This window comes from Saccopteryx bilineata, chromosome 6 (assembly GCF_036850765.1).
Source record: "Saccopteryx bilineata isolate mSacBil1 chromosome 6, mSacBil1_pri_phased_curated, whole genome shotgun sequence".
NCBI classification, from domain to species: Eukaryota; Metazoa; Chordata; class Mammalia; order Chiroptera; family Emballonuridae; genus Saccopteryx; species Saccopteryx bilineata.
The window spans coordinates 1,603,994-1,623,044 of record NC_089495.1 but is presented as its reverse complement, the minus strand read 5'-3'; the positions used below and the strand labels follow the sequence as shown (position 1 = coordinate 1,623,044).

At 50.0% G+C, this 19,051-nt stretch overlaps 1 protein-coding gene across 1 annotated transcript in view; it reads left to right on the top strand.

Annotated features, from left to right (window-relative positions):
* The window catches only part of CSMD1 (CUB and Sushi multiple domains 1), a 1,658,614-nt gene that overhangs the window by 1,484,854 nt on the left and 154,709 nt on the right, over positions 1 to 19,051 (top strand). The window contains exons 38-40 of the mRNA XM_066237815.1: positions 5,161 to 5,279; positions 8,954 to 9,023; positions 10,129 to 10,245. Coding sequence (XP_066093912.1) covers positions 5,161 to 5,279; positions 8,954 to 9,023; positions 10,129 to 10,245 — 306 coding nt within the window. The remainder of the gene's footprint in view (positions 1 to 5,160; positions 5,280 to 8,953; positions 9,024 to 10,128; positions 10,246 to 19,051) is intronic.

Genomic DNA, 19,051 nt, shown 5'->3' with positions numbered 1-19,051 from the left:
TCCGCGGATCTGCTCCAGAGACTGTCTGCAAGCTGCCTGCACGCCCCTCCCCCTAGCGCTTCCGTATTTTTCTTCCCTGGGAATGTTCTTTGTTAGGCTTGGGAGAGGTGCCTCGCCCGCCTGGAGAGGCCCAGGCATGGGGAAGTCCGCTTTCGCGCACTCCCCGTGCACTGTTGTTCGGGGAGCAGGCATTATACCGAGACTCTGGTCGCAGCCCACGCAGAAGTCTTTGACCCTGCCTCTCTGTCCCAGAACAGGGGCGCCCACGCCCGGGGCGCTAGGAGGAACCACTCGCACACTGTCCGCACTTGCCTACCAGGATATCGGGGGTAATGGAGGCCTCCACTGGTCCGCCTTTGCCAGGGTCTGGTGCCGGCATTAGCTCGCGTGGGCTGAGTCACCGCGGGCACACCCTTTCCTTGGCTTGAACGTCTGTGTCCTAGCCCAGCTCTTTCCACATCCCGAGCCCTCACTCTCTCTCAGTTCCAAGTGAAAGCAGCCCTTGCTCAAGTCAGTGAGGAAGGCGAGTGTTTCGTTCTTCGTCTTATTTCCTTCAGGGTTGATTATATATTTAGCCACCTTTTCGCCCAATCATACCTTTTTGTTCAGTGTGTGGGACCTACGGATGCTTCTGGGATCGTTTTTCCTGTCTCTAGTTGAAAAACTTGTTGAAATTTTGTGGAGAGGTATCGGGAGCACTCCTCACGGCACCATTTCTCTGATATCACTCGATAAATACCTTTTAACCGAAGGGTTTTTTTTTTTTGTAATTTTGTCCATCACTTACGTGATACTGCCACCCATGATTGAACAACTCTACATATCAGCTCCGCTCAACTGGAACAGCCTTCTCCCAAAACTCGGTCCCGAATGAGGGGGCATTAGAGATCTCCCTCTTCTGAGAAGGTCTGAGAAGGTGTGTGCATCTGTGGGCTGAAGGCCACCATCTCTCCAGCTGGCAATCCCCAGACCCCACCCACCTGCTCTTCTCACACCTTCGTTTAGCATTTTGATTAGAATAGTGGTTAAATGCGAATAGCCTCTCCTTTCCTCTTCCCCCCCAAATCCTCTAGCACACCTTCTTCCGTCTCCTGACAGTCAGGGAGTTCACTTCCCCGTCTCCTAAGGCACTAAGGTTTTGTGTCCCGTGTTGCGTGTTGTTCTCGTGCCGCCTCTCCTCCTCTCTGATGGTTGTGTTTTGGGACAAGAGGTAAGGCACATGGTGGGTCTTTCTCTGAAAGGGCTCCCCCTGCTCCATTTTCCTGATACGCAGGAGAGCTCCACGGGGTCTGCCGTGCTTCAGCCTAGCTGTGTCAGGTCTGTCCCCAGTGCTGCAGGCATGGTTCTCAGACCCCACGGTAAGACCCCCACTTGTGACATGAGTGTACTCTGACTGGGTCCCACTCACTGAGTGCTGCTGGCGGAGTGGGCATCGTTAGGGAATAAACTCAATGTTTGGAGAACACTTGGGTGCTGGCCCAGGACAGCTCAACAGGTTAACAGGTATCTGCGGACCATCCTGTGACTCTCCCCTACTTTGCAACTTCATTTCTGGGTGTACATTTGCTTCGTTTTGCTTGTTTACCAGTGTTTTTCAACCGCCGGTCTGCAAACTGGTGCTGGTCCACCAGAAAATTTTATGTGAGTCTGTAAAGAGTTTATCACCCTAATGTATGAAGATTATAGACCCAATGATTATAGACTCTATAATCTTTATATAACATCCAAGTGGTTAACTCTTTCATGGACTGGCACAAAATTTCTGGTGAACTGGTGGTTGAAAAATGCTGGATGGTATCACTAGGAGACTGGTTCATAGCTTCTCACTGGCACTGAATACATAGTAACAGTGGAAGAGAATGGGAAGAAAGACACTTCTGTCTGAATACATAGTAACACTGTAGTAACACTGGCACTGAATACATAGTAACACTGGCACTGAATACATAATAATAGTGGAAGAGAACGGGAAGAAATACACTTCTGTCTGAATACATAGTAACACTGGCACTGAATCCATAGTAATAGTGGCACTGAATACATAGTAACAGTGGAAGAGAATGGAAAGAAAGACACTTTTGTCTGCATTTAAGATGTCCATCCCTGTGTACTTATCATATCACACCCTGATGAAAACAGTTTTTGTATGTTTTTTTTATTTATTCACAAGTTTCATTATAATTCATACAGGTACAGATATAAACAGATACAAGTGACTTGCTTTCACAGAGTGAATTAGATTTACACATAAATTTCAAAGTAAGAGAAAATGAAAATAAATTAATATACGTATAATAAGTATATGTAAATCAACATGTAATAAACACATAAAGTAGTCAGTAAAAACCCATTATGTGTAAGGTAAGGAGGACTTGGCAATTGAAGTTAATTATGAATGACACATCACATTTTCCTTTTAATTTTCAAATACGATGCATGTAGTGCACCTTGGGGGTTATTGATACTTGCTGGTCTTTGGGGGTTATTGATACTCGCTGGTCTTTGGGGGTTATTGGTCCTCGCTGGTCTCTGCCGTGCCTGGTGTGCACTTGCTGTAACCCCAAATGGCGTTGTGTTAACTTCAAAAACTAGCTTTTCACTATTCTAAATTGTAGTAAAAAAATTTATACAAAGATTAAGTGCATTTTTTCAGGGTCAAATTTAAATAAAAAGTGATAGATGGTAGTTGATCTTGCCAATATTCGATAGGAAAAAAATGTGAAGTTTAAATATAGCTGCAACCTACATTCCAAAGTTAAAGACACACATTAGACGTATACCAGTGAAACGAGAGGCCTACGTGATTGTGGTTTCCGCATATTTAGCAATTTTATGCCCAGTGAAAAGCCCCCAAATGTGCTGGAAATAAAAACATAGTTCTATTTAATGCATGTAGTGTTTCCTGCTTTTTAACATAAAGCCGTTTTGGGAGAAATCGATTTCAACTAAGAGAAACATTGTGAAGCAGCTCAGACCTGGCCGTCCCAGACAGAATCGCTGTGCTCCAGGGCTGGGATTATCCCGTCAGGCACGGATTGGGGCTGTCCCTTCTGTTGCTGGCGTGGCCCAGTGAACTGTCACAGCCACGATGTGACTTGGGGACACCCTGTTCCCTATGTTTCAACATCTCAGGTTTGGGAGGGGGGAGAGACAGAGGGTCAGATCTCAAACTTTAATGCATAGTAGTTGCCAGGGATGGCATCACCATGCCAATGGGGGTCTCAGCAGTTGTGGGGTGGGACACCTCTAGAAATAGAGCAAACTGAGTGCCACCTCACCCACCAGACCCACGGGCCTGTGTGCCGCGTCTGGGCAGCTCAGCCTCCCACCTGGATGGATGTCCCTTGGCCTTTTTCTTAACATTAGACATCAGAAGTCGTGAGAGGCCCTGTGAGGATCAGAGCTGTCCGCTGCATCTCCATGCTGACTAACCCATCGTGTGTCCATCCCTGTCTGGGGTGTCCAAGCACGGCCTGTCCCGACCCGCACCCTGGACGGGCACCCTGGACGGGCAGAGTCCGGTTGGCCCTGACCGCTCTCGGAGGCCAGCTGGGCTGGCTGTCCCCAGTCCTGGAGTTGTGTTTTCTGTGTCAAGTGCCGGGGACAGTGGGGCACATGAGTGAGCAGAGGGGGCATGTGGGCCGCAGTGCCCGCCGTGTGGACCTGGTCCTGCGGGCGAGGCAGGTGGGGTGCGTCTGCACCCCACACGAGGCCCACACACTCTCGTAGCCGATGGCCCTGCAGAGACGAGCTCCTCCCGTGGCCAGCGGGGTTCCCTTCCCAATCAATAGAGCCCCACCCACATCCCTTCCCCGCCCCGTCACCTGGAGTCCCCTCAGTTCATGAGTGTTACTGTTCGTGCTCACGGCCACCTGGAGGATTTTAACCTGGTCTGTACCAAAGACGCCGCCCTTCTCCCCGATTTCTCTCCCTGGTACGCCATCTGTACCTTACACCTGTGTGCGAGGAGAAGGCGCCCTAGAGTGATGGATGACATTATTTACAGTCCCCGGTTCTCTAGTGGCCATTGCAGATTCTTTTTTCTGATTCCATAAGATACTGTTGCTAGTTTGTTTGTTGGTAAGATAAGGTTTATAGGGATTGGTATTAAATACTACTTAGGATAGTTTAGGCTGAGTTCCAATATTCCATAAAACATTTAAAACATTGTCGGTGCCTTAACTAGAGACCGTTTCATCCAGGAAGGTGTTTGATGGTGGATTCAGGGTCTGTACATATGGGTCCTTTAGCTAAATATAGACTATTCACAAGAAGGTTCTTTTTGTTATCTTTAAATGAGAGGAGAGAAGTGTTTGTTCTCAGATTAGTTGTCTGAAGGGGCAGGGTTTCCGGATTCACACTTAACATTTTTCCTAAATGTTAAGCATATTTGAGAAACAATACACAGGCCCTGGCGACCATCTGCTTCTCCACCCGTACCCCTCCTCTCTCTCCATCCGTACCCCTCCTCTCTCTCTCTCTCTCTCTCTCTCTCTATTTCTCTCTTCCCCTAATGCAGCCATGGCTCAAATAAGCAAGTTGGCCCCAGGCATTGACGATGGCTCCAAAGGCCTCACCTCAGGCACTAAAATAGCTCGGTTGCTGAGCAACAGAGCAGCAGCCCCAGATGGGGGTTGCCAGGTGGATCCAGTTTGGGGCACATGTGTGGTCTGTCTCTCTGCCTCCCTGCTTTTCACTTGATAAAATAAAATAAGTATAAATATATAAACAGAAACAGCATGGGGTTTGGCATCTAATACGGGACATAGTTCCTTAAGGACTTTTCACATTGTGTATGTGCTAGAATTGAAGTGCTTCCTATGAAAAATGGAGGAGACATTTCATGCAAAGAAATCAAGAGTAAAATCAATTAATATTTGACATGAGGAGCAGTCTGTTCACACATCCGCTCGTTGCTGTACGTCTCCCCGAGAGAAGCGTCTGCTAAGACATCAGTATTGACGTGAAATAAAGGAACAGCTCAGAATGGGCTCGCCCCGGACTCAGTTCCGGAATGACTCCTCGGCAGGCTACCCAGGGAAGAGCTCCAGTCTCTGTCCTCCCTGCAGGAGGCGGGCAGCTGAGAAAGTCACTTCAGGAGTCAGATACAAGGACGCGGTGTCTGTGACCTAACTTCTCGGTGTGTCTGCATTTCCACAGCCGTCGGACTCGCCGCGTGCCAGGAGCCGGTGCTGCCCAGCAACGGGTTCAAGACGGGCGACCGGTACATGGTCAACGACGTGCTGGCCTTCCAGTGTGAGCCGGGCTACACGCTGCAGGTAGGTGTGCAGCGTCACCGCGCCCTCGGTGTGCACCCTGCAGGTAGGTGTGCGGCGTCACCGCGCCCTCGGTGTGCACCGGGCGGCCCTCTGTTTCCCTCCCTCGGCTGGTCCATCAAAGTCCCCACAGTCCTTGTGCACCGTGGTCCTCTGACGGACAAGGTGGAAATACCTCCGAAATGGTGAAGAATTCCTCCAACGTCGGGCGTGTTATTATCTCATTCCAACATGGCCGCTCCCCCGGCCGCTGAGCAGTGAAATTCTAGGGAACAGAGTCCCAGCAAACTGTCTCCAGCAGCCCTGTCCCTGGGTCTGCTCCGAGCCCATCTGTCCTGCCTGCAAACTCTTCTCAGGATGTGTGTGTGTGTGTGTGTGTGTGTGTGTGTGTGTGTGTCAGAGACAAAGACAGACAGAAAGGAAGGGAGAGAGATGAGAAACATCAATTCTTGTGGTTCCTTAGTTGTCCATTGATTGATTTCTCATATGTGCCTTGACTGTGGGCTTTCAGCAAACCGAGTAACCCCTTGCTCGAGCCAGTGACCTTGGGCTCAAGCTGGTGAGCCTTGCTCAAACCTGATGAGCCCGCGTTCATGCTGGTGGCCTCGGGGTCCCGAATCCGGGTTCTCTGCATCCCAGTCCAGTGCTCTATCCACTGCGCCACCACCTGATCAAGCTTACGTTACATTTTTTAGGTGACACTTTTAATCACACTTTTACAAACTAATGTGTAGCAACATGAGTCATTTTTCCGCGATTTATTCTTTGGTTAGAATACAAATCAGCTAACTCTTAGACTAGTTTCTGCATGTGACTAAGCAGTAATTCTTGTAGACTTGTACAATCCTCCCTGCCGATGACAGATATGGGTCATCTAAACATGTGTGGTTCAAAATCCAAGAGAACTAGTTAAGCCGACTTCTGATTCTGACCTTGGGTTAATCCAGGCAGTGGAGTCCTTGTGCTCTGTTCATGAGCACCTTGGAGCTGCTGGTCATTCAAGGGACTTCTTTCCTTGTGTTCTGTACTCACTAAGTAACAGTAAGCGTCGGACATCCCTCAGCCGCACGGCAGAGGACGGACACCGCTGAGTGTGAGGTGACGTTTCGCACCTGGGCTGGGCTGAGTCTCTCACTGACCAGAGACCACTCAGCGGGAACAGCAGACTTGATGCTGATGGCCCGTGTGCAGACCCCCTGCTGTTTGCCTCCAGCCCACAGTGTGGGTCCCTGCTGGCCTAGCTTTGCTGGTGAGGGGTGGGAGCCAAGCTGAGAGATGGAAGAAAGGGGGCGTATGTGCCTTGACCAGGGGGCTGTAGCAGACCAAGTCAGCAACCATGGGGCCATGTCTATGATCCCACGCTCAAGCCGGCGACCTTGGGATTTTGAACCTGGGTCATCCGCATCCCAGTTTGACACTCTATCCATTCCGCCACCACCTGGTCAGGCTTGAGTATCTTCTTAGGGAACCTTGGTCAGCTCCTGAGGAGGAAATAGAATTATTTAGTGAGGAGCTTCCTAGCAATGAAGTGTTTAATATTCTGCTGAGAGAGGAAGCCCTGTGGACTCACATCTGTGGGGCCCAATCAGGCCACAGACCAGCTCCGTGTTTCAAATGCCAACTAAGCTGTCTCCCTTTCCCTTGCAGACAGGGCCCGGCTTAGCACGCACGCAAGCTGAGGTCTGTCCCTCACAGGAGTAAGCTGGATTCTGAGTTACTGTAGTCGCTAAAATCGACAATTTCACTCGCCTGTTGATATAGTTAAAATGGCAGCGGGCATAAACGACATGCAGTTTACGAAGAGCCTCGCTGCTTGGGTAGTTTCTACACAGACGTCTGTTGCGGTCTGTCCTGGCGACGTCCGTGGAGAGGGCGCGAGGGTGCTGCCCCCCAGCAGGAAAGGAGACCCTGAGTGACCGAGAGATGATTTCTGTCTTCTCTACATCTGCTCTGGCTGTCCTTTAAACATATGAAAAAAAAAGAATTTTCATTTTAAGTGAGTGAGCAGATACTCAGGGTCCTGGCTTGTTTGGATCTATTGTCAAAATTTCAGCTGGAATCGCTCCTGTGAAATGTCTAGACTGACATCAATTGTGGAATACGAGTTAGATTAGTAATCAATGACGGTGTTATTCATTGGTCATCAATAAATATCTTCAAAGGCTTCTGCATGTAGGTTGATCCATAACTCAGAAGAAACAGCGCTGAAAATAGTTTAATGGATCAGAGAAAGGGTGTGCTCAGAGCCCGGGCTTAAGCAGGAAAAGCCTTGTCCAGAATGTCTTCTTCGTGGACAAGTTACTCTTCCTTCACGGTAGTGGTCCCTGAACTGTCAGGCAGGGGGGTGAGGTGTGTCCTGTGGCCGGTGCCCTGGGTGTGAGAGGTTTGTGTGCTTCGGGAATCGCTTTGTCAGTGACAACCACGTTAGTCCCCATTCATGTTTGATGGCTATTATCTAACGTGAGTTAAAGATTTCTTTTTCATCCCTGGCAGATTGGCTCAGTGGGTAGAGCATTGTCCCAGTGTATGAACATCCTGGGTTCAAGTCCTGGTCAGGGTACATAAGAGAAATGATCATCTGCTTCTATCCCCTCCCCCCTCTCTCTCTCTTTCTTGCCCGCCTACAACAAGTGGCTTGGTTGGTCCAAGCATCAGCCCTGGGCACCAAGGATAGCTCAGTTGGTCAGAGTGTGATAGCCTCAGGCACTAAAATTAGTCTGGTACTCAAGCATTGGCCCCAGATGGGGTTGCCAGGTGGATCTGGTTGGGATGCATGCGGTTGTCTGTCTCACCGTCTGTCCTTCTCTCGCCTGGAAAAACAAAGATTTGTTCTTCAATCACTGCAAATGCCATTCTGAGTAGCAGATGGAAATTCACAGGCTAACCAGGTCACCAAGTCGTAGTGCGGAAAAATAAAAAATCAATGGTCTGCACACAGAAGTGTCCACTGACTGCCTTCTCGTTCGTGGTAAGAGAGAGTTTAGCACAAAACATCTCAGAATTTCCCCAACTGTTCTTTGGCTTTTAAGAGGGAAAACTGAACAGATTTGGAAAGGTAGGAAGTTGAAAACTTTGTACATTTAAAGGATAAAGACATCCCCGTGGTGCGCATCCATTTCATTTAGTGGACAGCTTGTCGGGCTGTCTGATAATAAAGTGAATATTATTTTTTCTTGGATGAAGGAGGCTCTGACCTCAACCACAGTGGTGGAGCGACATGGCCCTGAACCACCGCAGTCGGGAAAGTTACCTTTTCAGCAGCAGATACTGTTTAGCTGACATTTTAGCCTTGGAATCAATCCTGAGTACTGCCGAGTCATTTTCAGCCTCTGAGACCAAGAGCTGTGCCTTCTGATGACCGGGGGAGACGGACAACCAGTACCTGTCTTTGCTCAGTCCTCCCGTCAGCCTCTGGGGCGAGCCCGGCAGAGACACGGACTGCTGGCCGGGGCGTCACAGAGCCTTTTACAGAAAGGAAGCAGGCAGCTCTTCCTGCTCAGACTCAAGCTCTGCGACTCACGGATGACCATAGGAGGGAGATAGCTGAGATTCGTGGAGAAAAGTTGACTGCGGTGAACCCAGAAAGGAGGGTCAGAAGCGAGCAGAGATGTCGTCCCGAATGTGTAAGCCCCGCCACCCCTGTCCCGTGTGTGAGTGACCCCGTCTTCTCTCCGCAGGGCCGGTCCCACATCTCCTGCATGCCCGGAACCGTGCGCCGCTGGAACTTCCCGTCCCCTCTCTGCATCGGTAGGGCCGCGCCTCCACGATGGTCACTGTTCTGTGCGTGTGGTCCAGATGCCACGGGTGTCCCCTGTCCAGATGCCACGGTGTCCCCTGTCCAGATGCCACGGTGTCCCCTGTCCGAATGCCACGGGTGTCCCCTGTCCAGATGCCACAGGTGTCCCCTGTCCAAGTGCCACGGGTGTCCCCTCTCCAGATGCCACGGTGTCCCCTGAACTACTCTTTGGCCAAAAGATGTTACGTCCCAGCTCCAGCCAACGGGTCGTAAGGCTTCGTGATTGGGCCCTGGGCCCACGGTTCTGTGTCCATCTGTCCACACGAGCTCAGAGCCAGGTCCTGTCACACACACACACCCCAAATGTGTCCCCTGCATGTGCCACGCCCGCCACATTAGGACCTGACGCAAGAGGGCAAGTGACCTTGTCCTTTTTGAAAGTTCCTATTATGTTTTTTTTTTGTATTACTTTTGAAGAACCCCAGACTCTCTTTGGGGGGGGGTAGCAGACACTGGATTTCAGGGGTGTCCGGCTCCCACAGTGCCTTTCTTATGTGGTTTCTAATCAAGAACGTCCTCTTTAGGTTGGAGACGTAATATCTTAAACATCGAATTGAAATCCACTCTCAATATCTCATTGCTGGTCCTCATTATTATGCAAAGAAATGCCTTATTTGACTAGTTACCCTGCATGAGCCCAATATAATTGATTTTTATCCTTTATTCAATGTGCCTCGCGTACTAACCAATATCAAAGATTCTCCCTGCATACCTGCTCGCTCCTCGTTCCTCACAAGGGACAGGAAAGGTGTGGCTTGACTTGTTTGTTTGCTTGTTTGTTTTTTGCTATTATGCAAAACCCACGAATGGCCCAGAATAAGTCTCCAGAAATGATCACTGATTTCAGTGATAGAAAGGTGGTGGTGGTGGTTGTTTTAGCTGGTTAACATAACATTATACAATTAATTAATCACATGGGGGCTTTTAGGACTACTGGAAATCATACAGAGATATGGTTTTACTTACTAGCTCTTGAAAAAAATTTCAAAGTCCATTTAAAAGGAAAAATAGTGCTAACAAAGTCCATTCATATCCAACCTGTCGTCCACTTCCCAGCGACATGCGGAGGGACGCTGACCAGCATGGGTGGTGTGGTCCTGAGTCCCGGCTTCCCGGGCGCCTACCCCAACAACCTGGACTGCACCTGGAAGGTCGCCTTGCCCGTCGGCTACGGTGAGTGAGAGCATATCGGAGCTCCTGTACGTGCAATTGTGTAGCTCCTGTCTGAGAAGAAATAGAGCTGAGAACAAGAATCAATGGACCTTATTCTGCTGGCATAACAGTGTCTGTCGTTGAAAGTGGCTCCCAGATTTAGATAAAGTTGGGGCAGAGGGCTGAGAGAACAGGAAGTTTTTGGAAACATCAACCACAGCTGTTTTCAGGGCGAGGTAAATGGTAACATAGTAGCACAGTACACACAGGGTGAGGTAAATGGTAACAGTAGCACAGTACACACAGGGTGAGGTAAATGGTAACAGTAGCACAGTACACACAGGGCTAGGTAAATGATAACAGTAGCACAGTACACACACGGCGAGGTAAATGGTAACAGTAGCACAGTACACACAGGGCTAGGTAAATGATAACAGTAGCACAGTACACACAGGGCGAGGTAAGTGATAACAGTAGCACAGTACACACAGGGCGAGGTAAGTGATAACAGTAGCACAGTACACACAGGGCGAGGTAAATGGTAACAGTAGCACAGTACACACAGGGCGAGGTAAATGGTAACAGCACAGTACACACAGGGTGAGGTAAATGGTAACAGTAGCACAGTACACACACAGGGTGAGGTAAATGGTAACAGTAGCACAGTACACACAGGGTGAGGTAAATGGTAACAGTAGCACAGTACACACAGGGTGAGGTAAATGATAACATAGTAGCACAGTAGACTCAGGGTGAGGTAACAGTACACACAGGGCGAGGTAAATGGTAACAGTAGCACAGTACACACAGGGTGAGGTAAATGGTAACAGTAGCACAGTACACACAGGGTAAGGTAAATGATAACATAGTAGCACAGTAGACTCAGGGTGAGGTAACAGTACACACAGGGCGAGGTAAATGGTAACAGTAGCACAGTACACACAGGGTGAGGTAAATGATAACATAGTAGCACAGTAGACTCAGGGTGAGGTAACAGTACACACAGGGCGAGGTAAATGGTAACAGTAACACAGTACACACAGGGTGAGGTAAATGGTAACAGTAGCACAGTACACACAGGGCTAGGTAAATGATAACAGTAGCACAGTACACACAGGGCGAGGTAAGTGATAACAGTAGCACAGTACACACAGGGCGAGGTAAATGGTAACAGTAGCACAGTACACACAGGGTGAGGTAAATGGTAACAGTAGCACAGTACACACACAGGGTGAGGTAAATGGTAACAGTAGCACAGTACACACAGGGTGAGGTAAATGGTAACAGTAGCACAGTACACACAGGGTGAGGTAAATGATAACATAGTAGCACAGTAGACTCAGGGTGAGGTAACAGTACACACAGGGCGAGGTAAATGGTAACAGTAGCACAGTACACACAGGGTGAGGTAAATGGTAACAGTAGCACAGTACACACAGGGTGAGGTAAATGATAACATAGTAGCACAGTAGACTCAGGGTGAGGTAACAGTACACACAGGGCAAGGTAAATGGTAACAGTAGCACAGTACACACAGGGTGAGGTAAATGATAACATAGTAGCACAGTAGACTCAGGGTGAGGTAACAGTACACACAGGGCGAGGTAAATGGTAACAGTAACACAGTACACACAGGGTGAGGTAAATGGTAACAGTAGCACAGTACACACAGGGCTAGGTAAATGATAACAGTAGCACAGTACACACAGGGCGAGGTAAGTGATAACAGTAGCACAGTACACACAGGGCGAGGTAAATGGTAACAGTAGCACAGTACACACAGGGCGAGGTAAATGGTAACAGCACAGTACACACAGGGTGAGGTAAATGGTAACAGTAGCACAGTACACACACAGGGTGAGGTAAATGGTAACAGTAGCACAGTACACACAGGGTGAGGTAAATGGTAACAGTAGCACAGTACACACAGGGTGAGGTAAATGATAACATAGTAGCACAGTAGACTCAGGGTGAGGTAACAGTACACACAGGGCAAGGTAAATGGTAACAGTAGCACAGTACACACAGGGTGAGGTAAATGGTAACAGTAGCACAGTACACACAGGGTGAGGTAAATGGTAACAGTAGCACAGTACACACACAGGGTGAGGTAAATGGTAACAGTAGCACAGTACACACAGGGTGAGGTAAATGGTAACAGTAGCACAGTACACACAGGGTGAGGTAAATGATAACATAATAGCACAGTAGACTCAGGGTGAGGTAACAGTACACACAGGGCGAGGTAAATGGTAACAGTAGCACAGTACACACAGGGTGAGGTAAATGGTAACAGTAGCACAGTACACACAGGGTGAGGTAAATGATAACATAATAGCACAGTAGACTCAGGGTGAGGTAACAGTACACACAGGGCGAGGTAAATGGTAACAGTAGCACAGTACACACAGGGTGAGGTAAATGGTAACAGTAGCACAGTACACACAGGGTGAGGTAAATGATAACATAGTAGCACAGTAGACTCAGGGTGAGGTAACAGTACACACAGGGCGAGGTAAATGGTAACAGTAGCACAGTACACACAGGGTGAGGTAAATGGTAACAGTAGCACAGTACACACAGGGTGAGGTAAATGATAACATAGTAGCACAGTAGACTCAGGGTGAGGTAACAGTACACACAGGGCGAGGTAAATGGTAACAGTAGCACAGTACACACAGGGCTAGGTAAATGATAACAGTAGCACAGTACACACACGGCGAGGTAAATGGTAACAGTAGCACAGTACACACAGGGCTAGGTAAATGGTAACAGTAGCACAGTAGACTCAGGGTGAGGTAACAGTACACACAGGGCGAGGTAAATGGTAACAGTAGCACAGTACACACAGGGCTAGGTAAATGGTAACAGTAGCACAGTACACACAGGGCTAGGTAAATGGTAACAGTAGCACAGTACACACAGGGTGAGGTAAATGGTAACAGTAGCACAGTACACACAGGGTGAGGTAAGTGATAACAGTAGCACAGTACACACAGGGTGAGGTAAATGATAACATAGTAGCACAGTACACACAGGGTGAAGTAAATGGTAACATAGTAGCATAGTGGACACAGGATGTGCAACAGGCCTTGTCCCTAAGTGGATGACCAGTCTCTGTGTTAACAATCCTGCCCCCAGGATCCATCCATGGACTTCAATAACAGGTACTGTTTATTTTGAACAGTTTTAAGGCTTGTTTGGGTGAGGGCACGTTTTAGTATTGTTTCATACAGTTTTCAATTTATATATTGGAATGATTTCTGTTTATAAGAATGGATTTTTATGGCCCTGGCTGGTTGGCTCAGCAGCAGAGCATCAGCCTGGCATGTGAAAGTCCCAGGTTCGATTCCCAACAAGGGCACACAGGAGAAGCACCCATCTGCTTCTCCACCCCTCCCCCTCTCCTTCCTCTCTGTCTCTCTTCCCCTCCCACAGCCAAGGCTCCATTGGAGCAAGTTGGCCCGGACACTGAGGATGGCTCCATGGCCTCTGCCTCAGGCGCTAGAATGACTCCGGCCATAACAAAGCGATGCCCCAGATGGGCAGAGCATCGCCCCCTGGTGGGCATGCTGGGTGGAATCCCGATCAGGCACATGCAGGAGTCTCTCTGCCTCCCCACTTCTCACTAAAGAAAAATACAAAGAAAAAGAATGGATTTTTGGCCCTGTTTGGTAGCTCAGTGGATAGAGCTTTGACCCTGTGTTTGAAAGTTCTGGATTCGATTCCTGGTCAGTGAACACAGGAGAAATGACCATCTGCTTCTCTCCACTGCCTTCTCCCCCTTCTCTCTGTCTTTTCCTCTTATAGCCAGTAGCTCAATTTGTCAGCATGGGTCCTGAAGATAACTCCTTTGGAGCACATCACCCTCAGGTGCTAAAAATAGCTCAGCACTTGATCATTGGCCCAAGATGGGTTTGCCAGGTGGATCCCAGTTGGGGTGCATGCAAGAGTTTGCCTCACTATCTCCCCTCTTCTCAACCAAAGAAAATAAAAAGGAAAAAAGAAAAGAAAAAGACTTTCTATATTTAGTTTAGAGCTTTTAGGTTACTCATGTTACATAAGTCATAAGTCATCACTTGAACTGCTCAGTGTACTGACATCTCATTCTGACCTTTTTCAGAAATGCACAGTCTTTGTGAAAGTCAGATTCCCTTTCCCTATCTGCCCCATGGCCTCCTCTGCATTTTTGTTCAGTGATTGGGGTTTGCCCTCCTGTGACTGTCTTAAAAGCAGTTTACTCTGGGCGTGTCAGATTACAGTCTCAGTGTCCTGGGATGGAGTCACTGAGAACTTCTGTGACTATATGGTTTTGTAATGAAAGGTGAAAGGTGAGTGAACACCAGCGAACGTGGATGTTGCTGCCCTGGAAGCAGGTCATGAACTTGTCTTGGTTCTCAAAGCTTTGCCCATGGCCCTGTGCCCAGATCAGCTGCTGTTGGGCCATGGAGGGGACGGGGGTGCTTTCTCAGCGGCCAACGCCTGGGGCCAGCATGGGCACATGGGCCCGGTGGGCCTTGTCAGGTGTGAGGGCGTGAACATGCTGTGGATAGACACGGGGTGTCACGCAAGAGAAAAAAGGGCCTGGCAGGACACCCCCGCGTTGAGGCTCACGGCCACCGGTATGCAAGGAGCCTCCCCAGGGGTACGTGGGGTGCAGAGGGGAGAGACTTCACAACGAGGTGGCAGAAGATCCGAGTTTTCAATTTAGTTTTCTTTTTTACATCCTGCACTGTGAGCCCGGGGGCGCAGTCCAGCTCAGACTGGCTGTCCCCACCCCAGGCTCAGCCGGGCCCAGAGGTTGAGTCCGTTTCCTTCCCGTGAGGATCTGGAGACAGGGACACGGTTGGAACCGTTGTTTGATTCGGGATCAGGGCTGAATAGAGGAGGCACGGATGTGTCTATTTTCTTACTTTCCCTTACTGTAGCTGACACACACTATCGTATGATATTCAGACGTGAACTTAGCGATTCGACATTTACACACCTCACAAGGCCATCACCCCTGTATGGCCCGGGTCCACCTGTCACCGTGCAAAGTGAGGGTAGTGCTGTTGACTGTATTCCCCGGGCCGAGCGTTCTGTCCTGGGACTGGCTCATCCGTGGTAAACACATATACCTTTATGGAAGCCAGTGCTGCTTATTCTCGGTCACCTTTCCCCCACCCCCCACCTTCTGGACACTGTCTGTGTGTCCTCTGTGTCTGCGCGTCTGTCTCTGTTTTGCTTGTCTGTTCATCTGTGGACAAATTCCGCCTCAGCCCCCGGGGCCAGGGCACCAGCGGCCGACTCCTCTGCGTCAAATGCCACAGTCACTTGTCTGAGGAGCGAGCTGGCAGCCCTCGCAGAACGCAGTCGCCTGGTATGGGGCAGGTGTGAGTCCCAGTGAACGGCGCCCCCCCCCCCCCCCGAGCCAGAGCCTCTGGTGCTCTGGTACCATTTTCCTGTCCTGCCCACACATCTTGGTTGACTTGGTCAAGGTCTCCCTTTTCTCGAACACTTCTACAGACGCAGTTCACAGGAGTGCAGCCGCCTTCTCTCTGCTTCCCTGTTGCCTTTTCTGTTTGCAAACCATGGCAACAACGTTGCACCCTTGCCTCCGAGGCCGCCTTCCCTGGGGAGGGTGTAGAAAGAGCGTCTTCAGAGCATGCCCTGAATTTTCGCTCTTTTTGCTGATTTTTTTTTAATCTCACGGAAGATGTACAAAGAATATTCACAAGTTCTGTCAACTAAAAATATCGAGGGTTTAACTCTGAAGTCATGGTCGCATAACTTTTCAGAGTTTTGTCAAAGTCCAGAGCCAGACGCCCTGTGACTGACACTTACATGTTAGTGTCTGATGACAATTGGGGTGTGACTGCCGCCCAGGATGGGGACGCAGACGGGTGTCCTTGTGCAGAAAGACGTCTCCCCAGTGTTCTCTGGGGACGGTGAAAGGATAACTAGCCTGTGCTTATTTTAATCCCTCCATCTCGGCTTTAGGATGTCAAAGTGGACCCAATTTGCTGAAAATTAGATAGCAGAGTAATCCTGTGGAATCAGATGAGAGCGGGCTTGGTCTACCTCTTGATGTGTCTTAGGCGTTTTGATAGGTGGCCGGACACTTTATCCTGCTTAAAATGCTAATTTTGTTCCTGGCGAGGCAGTTATCATAACTCCGCTTCCATTTCAAGTATAATTCCCAATCATTTGAAGGCCCCTTTCTCTTTCCACTTCACTCGGGAGGAATTGGCCATCTTTAACTTTTTTTTTTTACTTTTACCCCTTGATCGCTGGCTGTCTTTCCTTTCTTTCTTGACTGTGTCATTCCCTGAACTTTAAAAATGCACGCTGGATGAATAATCTGATGGCTGCACGTGCTCGTCCCGAATGGGCACGTTTTACGCCATTTCTCTGCCATGTTGTTGTGCACCCCCGAAGTGGGAGATGTCATTAAGTGTCGCCACCCTGTCCTGGGCCCGCATGCTCTCTGCTGATTCAGGAAGCTGGTTTTGGTTGTTCTTGGGTGCACGTCTGCGTCCTAGCTCGTGGTGACAGAACAGAGGTGCTGGGTGTAGGGAATGGTAGACCACAGGGGTTCCGGGACCTGGACAGTCACACACCTGCACACACACACAGGAAAGATTTGTTAGCACAGTTTATTTATTAGTAACAAAACTCCCTTTTATCAGATTTGTGGACCATGCTCCAGAAAAACAAAACAAAACAAAACAAAACCAAACCTGTTTTTGATTCAGCAACTGCTGAGGACATGAGTGGGTTCTGGTGTGCAGCTTCTGAAGCAGCCCTGTTTCACCCTCACGGCAGTCTGGGGGGACGGGTCAGCCTGGGGGGCTGGGAGAGCCACTGGCCCGTCCTGCCTTCTCCTTCCTGCCCTCTCCCCTCCTCTCCCCACCACCCCAGTCTCTCAACCTCTCTCTCAACCTCTTTGTTCCTGCTTCCAATTTTTTTTTTTGTCCAAACACATAATGGAATTTAGAAGAAAATGAATAGCTCATTATTGGCTCCTTAGAGAAAAAAAAATGCCTCTGCTATTCTTAAATATTTATAGGCTTTTTCAGTTTAAGGCGTCGTTCCATGTCGGCTGCCCATGGTGCCTCGGGGTCTGGTGGCCAGGACTGCTGCCGGCCGGGAGCTGCCTCCCCGGACGCTCTCGGGGACAGGGTCGGACGGCGCGTGCGTGCTGAGCTCCGCATCCTGAAAGGATGCTGCACTGTGGTTGACTCGTTCACGGGCTGTCCTTCCTCCCAGGAGTTACCTTCTGCTCTCTGCTTCCTCCACGTCTGCGGAATCCCTCTTTCGACTGCTCCTTAGTCTTCCTTTTCCAGCCCGGGTCAAACAAATTCAACACAAAACCGTTTTCCCCAGGCCCTGGCCGGTTGGCTCAGTGGTAGAGCATTGGCCTGGCGTGCAGGAGTCCCAGGTTTGATTCCCGGCCAGGGCACACAGGAGAGGCGCCCATCTGCTTCTCCACCCTTCCCCCTCTCCTTCCTCTCTGTCTCTCTCTTCCCCTCCCACAGCCAAGGCTCCATTGGAGCAAAGTTGGCCCGGGCACTGAGGATGGCTCTGTGGCCTCTGCCTCAGGCGCTAGAATGGCTCTGGATGCAGCAGAGCGACGCCCCAGATGGGCAAAGCATCGCCCCCTGGTGGGCATGCCGGGTGGATCCCGGTCGGGTGCATGGGGGAGTCTGTCTCTCTGCCTCCCTGCTTCTCACTTTGGAAAAATACAAAAAACAAAACAAAAGTTTTCCCCAGAAAGGACGGGACTGGTTTCACACCGTGGTTCGGTGCTCTTGTTGGGCATGACGTGTAAGCTGGGAGAAGGGAGGCTGGCTCGTCAGAGCGGGTCAAGCGTTATGCCACCCCCGCCCTGCGCTGCAGTGGCCACGACACGTCACCTCCTGAGCCTCAGTTTGCTTCTCTTTCCAATGTGACGATGGTGATGCCGGCCTTACCGGGGCGCGGGGAGGAAGGGGTGAGCTGGCGATTGGGTCCCGAGCGTGACGGTTGCCCGGACACCGCGCACAACCAGCGACCAGCGGGGCTGGTCTCCCTCCCGTCCCTCGTGCAGCCTCCTCCGCATCGTTGACAAGGTGGTTGATCTGGGTGACTCTGCCTGTGACTGACCACCTCTGATCCGTTCCTTCCCTGCCACTGTTTTCATGAGCGTCTCTCCTTGTCACTGAATTCTGCTCGCACCAGCTGCGTGTTCTCTCTGTGGCCCGGTAGATCTGTTCACGTCACATCTTCCCGCGTGCACACTCAAGGGGGTGGCCCTGTGCGCCTCAGCTCCAGTGCCCCAGACCCAGGGAGCGAGTTCACTAGGTGACAGGTTCGTGAGAGCGTGTCTCATCTCTCTGAACAGGAAGGGACCACGCAGCAGGGCTTCACTGGAATGTTGGCTGAATCATCTGTCCTAGCGACTGGGGTCCTCACTCTAGGTTTGCCGACCCAAATTCACCACTTGGGGTTTATTTTAACAACGGATGCCTCCGCAGATCCAGCTCAACTATTTCAGCGATTTTCAGTGTTTCAGACACTGTACTAGTCAGATCAGGGCTCGGAAATGGCACCGTGCCGTAGCAGCTGGCTCTGAACTATTGAGACTCTGCTTTGCTTCTCAATTTCCGGCTCTAGCTTACGGGGTCCAGAGCCGTGTGACCTTAGTGTCCCTGGTCACTTGGACTGTCGTCAGAGGGTTGAACCGTGCCAAGCGGACGGTCTGAATTGTCAGAGTGACGGCGGGGTTTATACGGTGGGTTTCCTGCAAACCTCGGCCCGGGGCTTGCACAGAAAACACAGCTGAAGGAGCCCCTTGCTGCTGACA